General features: G+C 37.7%; 2 protein-coding genes across 2 annotated transcripts; both read left to right on the top strand.

Moving 5' to 3' along the window:
- The first annotated feature begins 4,810 nt into the window (after positions 1-4,810).
- LOC120104926 (magnesium transporter MRS2-F-like) lies at positions 4,811-6,502 on the top strand. Its single transcript, XM_039116856.1, has 2 exons — positions 4,811-5,020; positions 6,169-6,502. The coding sequence occupies exons 1-2, from the start codon at positions 4,964-4,966 to the stop codon at positions 6,448-6,450; spliced, it is 339 nt and encodes a 112-aa protein (XP_038972784.1). The 5' UTR covers positions 4,811-4,963; the 3' UTR covers positions 6,451-6,502.
- A 3,222-nt stretch (positions 6,503-9,724) lies between these two features.
- LOC120112849 (RNA demethylase ALKBH9B-like) lies at positions 9,725-13,584 on the top strand. Its single transcript, XM_039132767.1, has 6 exons — positions 9,725-9,931; positions 10,084-10,542; positions 12,273-12,358; positions 12,451-12,761; positions 12,917-12,988; positions 13,101-13,584. The coding sequence occupies exons 1-6, from the start codon at positions 9,889-9,891 to the stop codon at positions 13,471-13,473; spliced, it is 1,344 nt and encodes a 447-aa protein (XP_038988695.1). The 5' UTR covers positions 9,725-9,888; the 3' UTR covers positions 13,474-13,584.
- Positions 13,585-13,805: the final 221 nt, after the last annotated feature.

Raw genomic sequence — 13,805 nt, forward strand, 5'->3', positions numbered from 1 at the left:
GAAAGATTTGTCATACTGGATCACATTGACATAAAGTAGCATCATTGGAAAGTAGATTGTTGGAAAGTGGAATACATGCATAAACTTTGAAATTACATCACTAGGGAAAAGAATATGAAATCATTTCAATTCGTCTATATTTCCAAAATAGAAAATCAAATATATTGGGCAGATTCTTTCTGAAAATAATATATTAGATTAAAAATGTACAGTTAAATCTTTTCGCATTTTTTTTTCTCTTTCAAATTGATATATCTTTATACACAAGCTTTATATAGAAACCACATTCATATATCTTGTATAGCATGCACAAGTGATTGTTAAACACCTAGGCATAATGTATAAAAAAAGTGGTATAACAATGCAGATCTTGGGGCGAAAGTTATGATAAAAATAGCGGCGCAATGCACGAGACTCCGGCCATTGCAGGGTTTGGGAGGGGTCAAATGTATTGAGCCTTACTCCTACATGTAGAAAGGCTATGTTACGAACTCCAGATCATAATAAAACAAGCTTACTATTGCACCATGGCTCGCTCTTAGGATGAAAATTATAATACATCAAGATAATTTTGCAAATAAAAGCAGATAAAACAATTAGAGAATAGTAGAAAATCATAAATGACAGTCTGCTAACTTAAACATCCCTCATTCATATACCTGCTTCTTCTTTTTTAGAGATTCTTCTGCTCTGGCAATCTTCAGAGCACAAGCCTTCTCAAGTTCCGACGGATTAGCTTTTTCCTTCTTCCCTGAAAACTCGAGAAGAAATATAAAACATTGAACATCTGCTGAAAGTAGGATGGATGGATTCCAAGTAACTGGAAACAAACACTGTTACTCACGCTGTTGTTCGTAACGGGCATATAGTTTATCCTTTTCATCTTCATATTTGGAAAATAATTCTGCAGAATACACCAAACTAATAAGACTTTGAAATAGAAAGAAAGGTATGTAACTTGAGTTTTATTGAATGATCAGGGAGAGAGAGAAATCTTAACCAACACATCAGATAGTAGATAATGCATTGCTAAAATAATAATGATAATAATAATAATTCCAGGAACCACAATATAATATCCTTAACTTTGTTGCTAGATTTCTGTCAAGAAAGATACTGCCTCCTACAGAAAAGAGGACCGGGAGACAAATACCAACTCATTTTGAAGGCAAGCATATCATTTTACTGATGTCATTTTGATTCAATACTTGAGGACTGCATGGATCCCCAAAGATGCATGAAAATTCAAAAAACAGATTAAAGAAATTGTAGAAGATGAACATAGATGAGAGCGATATGTGTCCTATTATGGGACAGACAAATATGTCCTCGGAGAGCTCTGGGGCTTACAAAAGGTACATTTATTAAGCTATAAGGTTTTAACTTTAAAAGAATTTTATCTTCAAAGTTAATAGGCAATTTTATAGTCTAATGGATTTAGAACTATAGGTGTTCCCATTATTTTTTCTTTTTCTTTTTCTTTTTTGTTGAGGGAAAGGAGGGCAGAGGCCACCATTTACTGAAAGAGAGACAACAGTGCCTCCAAATGAAGGTCAGGGAAGCTACAGGATCAAAAGCAAAATTCTGATAATGAAAACAAAGGAGACAGCAAAAGCCAATCGTTCTCTGCCAAAAGCTTCTCCTTGGGTTTATAGAACACTTTTTCCATGGAACACTTTCTACTCTTTTGCAAGAGACAAAACTTTGAAAAGGACAACATCGTAATAGTTGTTCATTTGCTAACGAGAATATTGAAGTTTGCATAGAACTTCCAAAAGTGTTCAATGGAAGCTTTCAGATTTTTTTTTTCTTTTTGGGAGAAATACAGTGAGAATGCCACCATTCAGATTTGAAACTGGGACCTCTCCCCACTGCGTGTGCTGAGGAGAGGGGTGCCAACCAGCAGATCCAGACACAGTTGGCCAGAGAATAATGTTGCACACACTCCAAATATAGTTAATCTAATAATCCACATCGCAATAAAAGAGGTTCAAGTGCCTCATCAATGAGGGGATTCGACTGCATTGGCAGAGTCATTTAGTAGAAAATGACAAGCGTTGTATCAGATGCTTTGACTTTATGCCTTGTAATGCTTTTGATGTCGCCACTTTTCTTACCTCCTGATAAATGCAGACTACTGCATATTTGGTGGTTAAAATATTTGGCATAATAGACAGACAATGAAAGGTCGCATGAGCATTTCATTTGCTGGGAGTGTTCAAGACAAAGTGATAAAGCAATGAACAACAATCAAAGTGATTATTTGAGATGCTTTTTCAATGGCTAAGTCAATCAAAACAAACCTGAAAATAACTATTACATGCTGCAAGTCATAAGCTTGTCCCACATGGCACCACTGAGAAAATGTCAATTATTGCTATGAACAAAACGGTTTGAATTGTTTCTTTGAATGAAGTCTAATATCTGGACCATATTGATGTGAATAAATGTTGATAGAATGTCATGAAATAACGGTTCTAATGTATACATATGTAAACAAGGTTTGTTCATTATCCATTGTGATGTCATCAAGGTTAATTGCACATCAACCTTGTGAATATGTTATATGACCTGCCCATATTTTTGTTACTTTCTAATAATTCATAGAAATCCAAAGTAAAATGGTAGCATGATTGGGTAGCATCTACTTATTTCAGTTGATTGATTTTACCAAATAACAGTAGTGCTTTTGTCTCTGATTATCTGTTAAGTTGTGGATTGCTTTTAGTCGACTGCCTTTAGTTCATTGTATGACTTATCCTCTTTCACTGATACTAGCATATGCGCATGCAAAATGCATGTCAAAAGAAAAGGAATAACACTGAACGATATGTCAATCGGTAACTAGTTTTTATTCTTGTGCAGTAATTTGTGGAGGAGAATCACTGACGAGAAATAAATTCAAGATCAAATTAATGAGAAAACAAGAAAATATTGAAAGATAATGCTTTAGGATGTAGTTTATTTTCTTCCTTTACACCCATGTCATCATCACAATCATAGCCAATCTTATTTTTTACAAATAACTTAAAGATGGTGGAATAAGTAATGAGTAGTTAGAAGAAAAACAATGTTGAATGAAATTATTATTTCCAAAGCTCTCAGATTAGCCCTTTTTTATGGAAAATTATAACAGAATTTAATGTTCATATGGAAACAATGCTAAGAATTAAGAAGGAAAAAGGAACAAAATTCAAGATTTCTTTGATCTCTTCTATTGACTCCTTTTAATAAAAGCTGACAAAGAAAACATGAAACCAGTACTAGAACTATTTTCTTCTTAAAATAAATGAAATAAGAAAATAAATTATGAATTAAGAGAATGAACTTATAAATAGGGCATGTATAAGTGCAAAAATAGTTTCCTACTCTCAAAGTTACAGAAAAAAGTTGAAATAATGTCTTAAAGGACCAAAATTAATGCTTGAGATGGGCTTCTCCCACCTCATGTCTGATTCTATATTAAGAAAGTTAGTTGATGATATCTTGGTTTGTTCTTATATTTCTATTTAAAATTATATTAAGAAGGGGAAAACTAATAAGGCTTTTAACAAGAAATTTCTTGATATAGTCTTCTATATTGATGTTCATATTCTATATTAGTTTTTAATTTTCTCTTCTTCATTTAATACTTATCTATTCTTTTTATATGTAATGGGCGTTGTGGATGTCGGCATACTAGTATAACTTATCTTGGGCCTACAGACCCTAGCACTCGATCGAACATAAATCGAACTCCATGTGCCTCCATGCAATGTGCTTCATGGGACAAATCTGTCCAATAGAATCCCACTGACAACAACTTGAACTCAAACATTGTTAGAGCCACAGTAACTTGAAACTTAGAGAGCGCCCAGAGAGGATTATCCGGCACCTTTTCCCCCTATATACTAGGGTACCATTTCTATTTCACTAAGCCTTGGTTCACTCAGTATGTAGGTCACCTTCTCTGATCAAAGTAACAATCTAACTAAGCACAGTGAACCAAGACAGGTAAAACTGGCATAACAAACATCAACGAATATCCGAACCATTCATCATCATTATCCTAGCCTCTTCTTGTCCACATTGGATAAGCTATGAAGCATAAATTTAAGTAGAGAAGTCTCAAGCTTTATTTTATATGTGCAGAGCAAAGTAGAATGCGGACATGGTTGGTGAGTTGGGTCCATAATGGGTATGGATTTAATGTATCTGATTAGTCTGGATATGCTGGCACACCATTTCCTCTTTTGGAAAGATGATAGCTTTTTAAGGACCTAGATGACCACCAGCCTGTCCGAGCCTGTTCACACTAAGTAGGTCATAGAAGAGTGACTATTATTTATCTACTATAATTACATATATTGGTTAGGTCATTTTGCCATTTCGACACAATTTTGAACTTGTTAGGCGAACCATGAAACAAGGGTGGACAAAAATTGGCAAAGAACAGGAAGTAATGCCTGATATGGCTAGCTGTACGTTTGGGTCCACCTTTTTGGCTGCTGGAGCAAGCCAGAGGACTCTAAGCCTGGACAAGACCACTTGAATTGCAGATAGGACAAATATTGATGACCTGACGGTTGAATATTGCATTTTCCATATTGATATTTTTTGTTCCTCTACAAGGATAGCAGCTTTGCTTCTCTTTTGACCGAATTCATTGTGAGCAAACATTTTCTACAGTAGATCATTAGAACAAGTAATTGTAGCCATAGTAACAACTACTTTGCCTGAATTCAGTCTGATCTGTGTGATTTTATTGGAATTGTTGGCTATGGATTTAACAATTCTTATAAAGACTTCTTTAACTATTTATGATAGTTCTTGTATTTAATGTCTTAATATATGCCTTTCACCATGTTAAGGAAGTTTCTTGCATCAAATTATCTGTGTATTCAGGGATGAAGTTTTTAAAGATGAGACAGACAGCAGCCATGGAAGCTTAGCTGCTTTTAAGCCTAACATTCAGGAGTTGGAGATGCTTCTAGAGGCTTACTTTGTGCAGATTGATGGCACTCTAAACAAATTATCCCATGTATGTAGCCTGTTTTTTCTCTTGCAATCTTTCAGTACCTTGATCTACTTTTATTCTTTTATGAGTGGTTGATACAACTAGTATCACTATTGCCGAGCTTTAAGAGGAAATATAGAAGGCAACTTGCAAGAACTATTATTGGTATTCTACCTTAGGCTAAATAACTGAAATTTTAAATACCTGAAATTTTTATGTTCCAAATAGACACTGTAAAGGCCAATTTGCCCCTGAAAAAGTACTAGTGCTAGAATAGTTGTTACAGAACTAATATTGTTATCTATATCTAGACTAATATATAATCAAAACTCCAGACATTCATCAGATGTTCTATGCATACTCTCATGTGCATTGCACGTGGCCATGCATTGATCTACTAAGTAAAAGAGGCTATATCCTGCACATAATTTGTCTGCCTCTATTCATTCCAGCTTAATAGTTTCTTTTAAAAAAATATTTCTCATTCTGAAAATAATTATTAGTTGGAAGATTTTTTGCTGAGCTCAAAAATCAAGTAGATTTCATAGATTCATGTTTTTGCCCTTCTAATACATCGAGTTTGATATGCTGCTGAGGTTTTTCTTCATGTAGACCACAACAACTATGAACACCATTGATGCTCCAGATTGTAGTAACACTGTAACTTCTTGTAGTTTTGTTAATAAATCACATTCTCCATTACTAAATTAACAGTTTTACCCATGATTGTCGAAACCGTCCCGAACCATCCGGTTTGGGGTGTCCCGAGCCGTACCGACGGTGGACCGAGATGGAGAACGAAGGGGGAGGGAGAGGGAGTGGAAAGAAGAGAAAGGCCGGCCGGCGGAGGCCGAGGAGCTGCCGCACGGAGGAGGCGGAGCCCCTCCTCCTCGGCCTCTACCTCCTTCGCGCGGCGGCTCCTCGGCCCTTTGTTGGCTCTCTGCTGGCCTCCCTCTTTTTTCTCTCTTTTCCTCTCTCCCGTTCTCCCTCTCTCCCGCCTCTTACTGCGTCGGTACAAGGCCGGCACGGCGCGGCGCACGGCCGTACCGACCCATGCCGCTGGGCAACTGGTCCGGGGCTCGGTACCAGCACAGCAGACGTTGGTTTTACCAGTAATTTTTATAGCTTTCTTTTGGGTTTCTGACTCTAATGTCTCTCCTATCTGCACATAGTTGAAAGAGTATGTGGACGATACAGAAGATTACATCAACATCATGCTAGATGAGAAAGAGAATCAGCTGCTACAGACGGGAGTCATGCTCACCACCGCAACTGTTGTAGTCACTGCTGGCATTGTGGTTGTGAGCATATTTGGTATGAATATAGGTATTTCGCTATTTGATGTTCCAACTTTTTCCCAATTCTGGGAGACCACTTTTGGCACCATAGGCGGCTGTATCGTCCTATATGTTTTAGCCATTGGATTGGGCATGAGAAGTGGACTGCTGCAATGATCACAATTCTGAGTTATAAGCATATAGAGCTGACATGGAAGGTGCTTTACACTTGCAAACTTGGACCACTTTTGACATTGTGGTAGTATGTTAAGGTGAAAAAACATGGCGGGATAATGATGTTTTCTGCTGTATTTTTTGAATCCTATTTTGATGGTGCTCTTTATCTCAGCTTTATGACTGAGGGTTCAATTTTAAAAAATTAATGAAATTATGATCATCTTTTTATGATTTGCTAATGATACTCTATTATTTTTGGATGCTAAGATACAACTTGTGTGCATTTTCAAATGAACTTTATACCTCTTTAAGTTAGCTTGTGGATTGAAAAGTTTGATTATTCTAATCAAAACTATGATCTAGTTTGGAGAGGGTGAGCCTTGGTGCAATGATAAGGTTGCTCCATTGTGACATGAAGAATTATAGATTCGAAATACAAAAATAGCCTCTTTGAACATAGTTGCAAGGCTGCATATATTTGGCCACCCTCTCCAGATCCTATAATGGCAGGTAGGCTACCTTTTTTTTAGATATGATCTAGTTTGGGTTTATATTGGGAGGAGCAAGTCTCTAGCTGCTATCCTTGAAGGCAAACTTCATAAATACTTTGAAAAAAATGTCTTCCTCCGGTAGGGGATACTTAAGAGAAGTGATTCGATATCTCCACTTGATAAAATGGAGAAAAAGTTAGCTAGTTTGGGCTTCAAAAACATTTTTGTTTGGAGGCAGTATTATCTAATCTACCCATCTATTACTTTTTTTTTGCCACCTGATTGGATGATTAAGACAACAGATCAGATTAGAACGGGTATTCTTTTGGAAAGGGTCTCAGTTGGTGAAAGGAGGATTCTTCCTACCTAACTAAGATATGGTCTGCAAATCCAAAGATCAAGGTTGTCTGGGTATAAAAAAATCCTAGAGATCTTGACATGCATTGTTGTACAAATGGTGGTGGAAATTATTAAAAATCCCTCTGATCATGTCAGGAAGAAGATTGTTTCGGTGGCAAAAAATCCCTCTGGTTTTCACACTGCTGTTCCTTGATGAATTCCCTGCTAGATTTCATGGAAAACGTTTTGAGGAAAACCAGGTCTACATGAAAGTGGGAACGAGCAAACATTTGGTGATGTCGGCAAGAGCAACACTGCTTCCTTGAGAGCTTCTCTATCATCATATTCTTTGTTCTCACACTGAACTACTGGGCTTGCTGCATAAATGCCAGTGCTTTTTAACCAGGTCTCCTTTTCCAATAGCTACTGACGGCAGTATGGTGGCAACCTTATTTCCTTTCATTGTTGCAGCCTATTTGTGCTTGTATCAACTCCTTGTCTTTCAACTGACTGCTAAACTATGATCAATGAGGACTGAGCTTTTAGCAAGTATATTAAAAACTTCTCCTTGAATGCTTTAATATTTCGTCGAGATCTTTGTGATGTGATGATTTTTTTTTCATAAGAAAATAAGTTTAAATTTCTCTCCATATGATTTGATGCATGCCGCCATTAACTTAACCCTATTAGGAATTTGTGTGGGTTAGGATTTCCAAGTCTACATAAGGATCTGGCCTCCTACTGTGTTATTAAAAGAATTGCCCATCAAGCACATCTTAGATAGAGTTGAATTGGTTAAGGTTTCCCTTGAGAGGATTCATTCATGTTCTATCTTTTGTAAGAGAATGAATATTTCATAAGCAATTCGAAACCATTTTCTCGGACATCATAAGTAATACAATTACCTATCTAATTCAATGGAACGGGTGTTGTTGTCTGTGCTGCTTCTACCGTTATATTCTTTGGAGAAAATCCTGCAGCAAGTTTCATTTCCAGCTGCATCTGAAAACTTGACACAAAAGGTTAAGCTTTGATTTTATCTACTACAAAGTAGCATATACTTAGTGCGGTGACAGGAGAAGCGGAAAATTCCTTGACATAGTTTTTGTTGCATTGCCGGTAAAATGGCTGAAGTTCCATATCTCCTTGTACTGAAAACTCCAGTCCTTCTCCTGCATAAATTTCAGCCTAAGTTTAGAAAATTGACGTGTGAGTTGGGGGCAAAAAAAGGTATCACTAAACCAAAAAATTTGGTAAACTTGGTAAGAAATATATAATGAGAACATCTGAATTGCAGTAAAGGATTCAGTATCAGAGTCCATTTCAGCTTCTGGATCCTTTTAATAGCCAACAACAACATGAAATTGCAACAAATAACTTGACGTAGTGTGGAATCCAATATTGTAACATGAACTGAAAGGACTTATTTCCTTGAAGAATACAGGGAACAAAGAAAATTTGAAGATCATTAAATTCCAACTACTAGTATTATAACCTAATTATTTGTTTCTATTTTTACAGTTTTTTTTTGGTTATGTGAAGTTCCCTGACAGTTTAAAGATAATTATTATTCCACTATGCAAGTGGATTTGGTGGATGCATATGCAACATAGATCTAACTCAATTCCAACCTTCTTTGGCATAGCAAATTGAGATACAACTCAAATGCATCGAATATAAATAAATCCAGCAATATCCAAAAACAATCTAAGTTCTAAATAATAATTAACAGTAAAAGTCCATGAAAAGCTAATTGTATTATGAGCCATATGAGGTGCTACCGGTCGGCAATGCCATCCCCCTCTTCAAAAATATGAGATGCATAAAAATGAATCAACTAGCGACACATTCAATAAACATCGAGGTAAAAGTAGTTTATCTATCCAGAATCGCCTTTGAACCATACATATCTTGCATAAAGATGAGTAATTAACCGCACATACTAGCCCATCCCATGTAGCAATAAATTTGACTATAGAAACATTTGTAGTAAAGATTCTTTTTTCTCGTCCACATCAATCATTTTCTAATATTGTTACCAAGATTTATCTTAAAGAGTTCCCTGGAGTGGGGGTCTAATGTGAAGTTAATCACCATATAAGAATCCTAGTTTTCCATGGCTCTTGATGTGGAGTATTGGTTGGCCTGAAAACAGGGAGCTATGAGACAACAACAACAACGCAGACTTAATAAGGCCGCAAGATCATGAATCCTACTGGGTTTTCCCTCCATGTTCTTAATAAATAAATAAATCCAACATGTTAAAAGCTCTCCTCTTGACCAATCTAGTGGGCCCCCACCAGCCCATCTCCCGAGGCGAGATCCGTCGCTACCGCTTTGGCGGCCTTTGCCACGTCGGACAACCGGAAAGCGCATAAAGCGCTGCTAATCCCAATCCGCGTCCAATTCCAACAGCTCATCTACCCTCTCTCTCTCTCTCTCCTTTCTTCTATTAAGTGCAAAACCCTTATTCCGAAACTCAGAAACTCTCTCTCTCTCGCTCTCCCCTTTCCTGCATAAATTACAAAACCCTAATTCCGAAGCCTCACAAACTCCATAACCCAATCTCTCTGTTGAACCGATTCTACTCTTCTTCCCGAGCGGCGCCATGGCTGAAGGCGCATCCCCTCCCGCCGTCGACAACCTTGACGGTTAGTTGTTCCAAATTCTCTCCTATGTTAGGGATTAATTTCTAATTTTCATCTCTATTTTGATCCAGTTGCGAAATCTTCCACCTCTTGCGATTCTTTTTTTTTTTTTCTTTATTGGATCCAAGATCACAAATCTTGCCTTTATCTTTCAGGAAAACTTGATAAGGTTTCGATCAGGCGTGGCGGAAAAGGAAGATCCCCTGCTTCGATTAATGGCGGGTATCGATCCAACTCTTCGTCGGCGAGGTCGACCGGGAGCTCGCCGGCTTCCGATTGGGCCCGGACGCCTGGGCAGCACAACCGGCAATTCAACAATTCGAGTTCGAGGTCGCTGGAGGAAGGAGATGATGGAGATGATTTGGCGGGGGCGGCGGAGAAGGCTAGGGCCAGTGGAGGGACTCCGTTGTCGAGGGATCAGAGGGAGGCGATAAGGTTCTCGATGGTAGGGAGGAAGAAGGACTTCAAGCACATGGAGAGGGTCGATGGCCGGTGGATCAATGTGCTCGAGGGGCTCGAGCTTCATACTGGAGTTTTTAGTGCAGCGGAGCAGAAGAGGATTGTGGCTTGCGTCTACGATGTTCAGGAGAAGGGGAGGAATCGGCAACTCAGAAGTATGATCTTGGTTACCCTTCTTGCACTTTTATTTGTGGTGATAAGAACATACAGGCGCTGGTTACTGCTATGCCAATTGCCAAGAGTTTTTTATGGTCTTGCACTGCATTGTGTCATACTAGAATCGCCATGAAAATATTATTTGCTTTATCGTTATAAAATATAATCTTGATTTTGTGCTACGTGCAAATCTAGTTACGATTCTGATATGCATAGATCAATGCAAAAATTTGCTATTGTAGTATAGAAAAATTTATTAATTACATGAAAGTGTAGATTGAGGCACAATTTTGCTATTATAGGAAAAAATCATGGCATGGTGTAGAACAATCATAAACTCTTTGATAAATAAATATCCTGTATGCAGACTGCCACTTGGGAATTTTGTTAACTTTAATGTTAAGAGCTCTCAATATATAAGCTTCTTGCTGGCACGAAGAGAACAGTAGCATGAGATGTAATCAAGGCCTTTATCTTGCATGTGAACTACCAGTTAGAAAATATGTTCAATATATTAATGTTATAAGCTTTTTAGTTATAGGATAAAACTTGGAGTGATGAAAAAAGAAATTCAACAAGAGATTTATTCAAAGTCTTCCTTTTTATTTTGTTCTCTATCAGATGTCTCTGAAGAGATCATCCAAAAGCTTTTATACAACCTTCTCTGAAGATTTGATATATGGTTTATTTGATGAAACATTTTTTTTTTTGAAGCCTGTAAAAGAAATCCTTCGTGGTCTGGGGAGATCTCCTGTCCTTCTATATTTATAGTCAGACTCTTTTGATCACCTTGATTAAAATTGGGGCCCCGTTTATTAACTAGACTGCATCATTGAGGGGAATTAACATCCCATGGCAAACAGTATAATATTCTCTCCCCGCTTTGCTCATTTACTGCATGAAGGATGACGGACATACACCTGATGTTCATTTATCAATCACGAGTTCAATACTTTCTTGAAAAAACACTTCACTGACATTGACTGGTTCTGGTATTTAAGTAGCTTTAGAGCTGCCATTGACAGTTTCTAGTGTTAGCTATCTTTATTCCTTGCAAATATTCTGACTGATATAGAATGTAATCAAAGCTCTTTTTCTGAAATTCATTTTCATTTTTAAGGATGCTATCATCAGTATGCTATCCTTCTGCCCGGACTTGCAGAACATATGGTGCATGGAAGAAGGAAATGTTATATCCATCAAAACGCTCACTGTTTTGTGCAATCTTTATTCTCTTGTGTAATGTTGGGTAACAGGAGGGAGAAGAGTTGCAGCAAATTTTTTACTTGCATGTCAGTTGAGTGTGGAGAAACTATGTCAGGGTGCCCTGTTGATGCACATGCATCAGATAACTTCCACACTCCATGAAAAACTTATTCATTAATTTCATTTTGACTTATCTAAAATAAGAGTTAACAGACTGTTAGATCAACTTGTTAAGAACATTAGCAATTACCATAAGTTTTGTTCAGGACTTACATTGCAATGAATGGTTACTGTGTTACACATAAGTAACAAATATACAAGCTACTGCTATTTGAATCTCAATACTTGATTTTATGTACTAAATTTTATGGAATTTGTTGTTCTGTCACTTGTGTTTCAGTATTAAAATATGGAAAGTTATGCATCGAACTATATCTTATATTTTTTTCATATTTTTAATGTAAAATTGCATGGGTAATTAACTTTTGATTCTCTTATTTAAACTTTGATTTTTTGGCCCTAGGACGCACATATTCGGAACCACGAAAATGGATGCGTGGGAAGGGGCGTGTAACGATACAATTTGGATGCTGCTACAACTATGCAGTGGTATGTGTATTGCTTGCCATAACTCGCAGCATTTCCACCTTTATAGCTATGTTGGCCGATGTGATTCTTACCACAAGTTGTGTACTTTGCAGGACAATTATGGGAATCCTCCAGGCATAATACAGGATGAGGAAGTAGATCCTATGCCGCCCTTATTAAAAACAATGATCAAGAGAATGGTTGCATGGCATGTCCTTCCTCCCACTTGTGTCCCTGATAGTTGCATCATCAACATATATGATAAAGATGACTGCATTCCTCCTCACATAGATCATCATGACTTCCTCCGGCCTTTTTGCACTGTCTCCTTGCTATCGAAGTGTAATATTTTATTTGGCAGAGAACTTAAAATAATGGGACCAGGAGAATTCTCAGGATCTACCGCAATACCTCTACCTGTTGGGTATGCTTATTATCTCCTTTGTTTATCACTATGATGCTACTTATGTTAACTGCTATTGGTAGTACACATACCTCTGGACAAGCTTAACTATAATAGGTTCTAAACAGTTTAAAATAGGATTTTGCTTTTTTTTCATATCTTTTTTCACTTCGCAGTTCTGTGCTTGTCTTAAATGGCAATGGTGCTGATGTGGCAAAGCATTGTGTGCCAGCTGTCCCCACTGAAAGGTAGTGTCTATACTTGAAGTTTCTTCCATGCAGTTTATTCATGTGATTGAGTTATTATATCTGCAACTTACTGCCATTTCTAACCGCTTCTATCACATTACCTATTGCACAGGATTTCTATTACGTTCAGAAAGATGGATGACAGTAAGCTTCCTTACAAGTTCTCACCTGACCCGGCTCTGCAGAATCTTCATCCTCTTGCATATCCACCAATAAAATCCCCAGTGCAACAAGTAGCTAACACACTTTCTCCAAATCAGCAGCAAATTACTCCAGAAGCTCAAGTTCTGGGTAAACATATGCACTGCCACTGGAGCCATAATTCGAAGGCCCAGGAGCAAGTAGAAATTGCTGGGCTGGCTTCTAGCAGCCCCTTTAAATTGGGTTCAGATGATTTTCCTCCACTGGGTTCGAGTTCAGCAAATGGCCGATCAAACAAGCCAAGCCGTCCATTGCGGCAGGAACTTGAGCAACAGAAACTTTAAGATATTTTTGTAGTTATATGTCAGGCATTCGTTTTGTTATTTCCGTAATATGTTGCATGCCATGATCAGGTTGTAATCTATCGTCAATGCAGGTACACTTACTGTTTCTTATGATGAAGTTTTACTGGTGCATGTTTCTCTGTGGAGCATGCTGGTAAAATTTGAGATGTCATGCAACTGGATGGTCCTAATACAAGCGAGTCAGTGGAATGCTTTTAGATTAATGGGAGTGGTTTAGGTCTGTTGGGGGTCCGATGCAGCACTTTTATCGACCATTGGATTACCATCGTGATACGTAACTGGCATGCGCTTTGAAGCTGTATCTGGGGCTC

The sequence above is a fragment of the Phoenix dactylifera genome, chromosome 1 (assembly GCF_009389715.1).
Source record: "Phoenix dactylifera cultivar Barhee BC4 chromosome 1, palm_55x_up_171113_PBpolish2nd_filt_p, whole genome shotgun sequence".
In the NCBI taxonomy this organism is placed as follows: domain Eukaryota; kingdom Viridiplantae; phylum Streptophyta; class Magnoliopsida; order Arecales; family Arecaceae; genus Phoenix; species Phoenix dactylifera.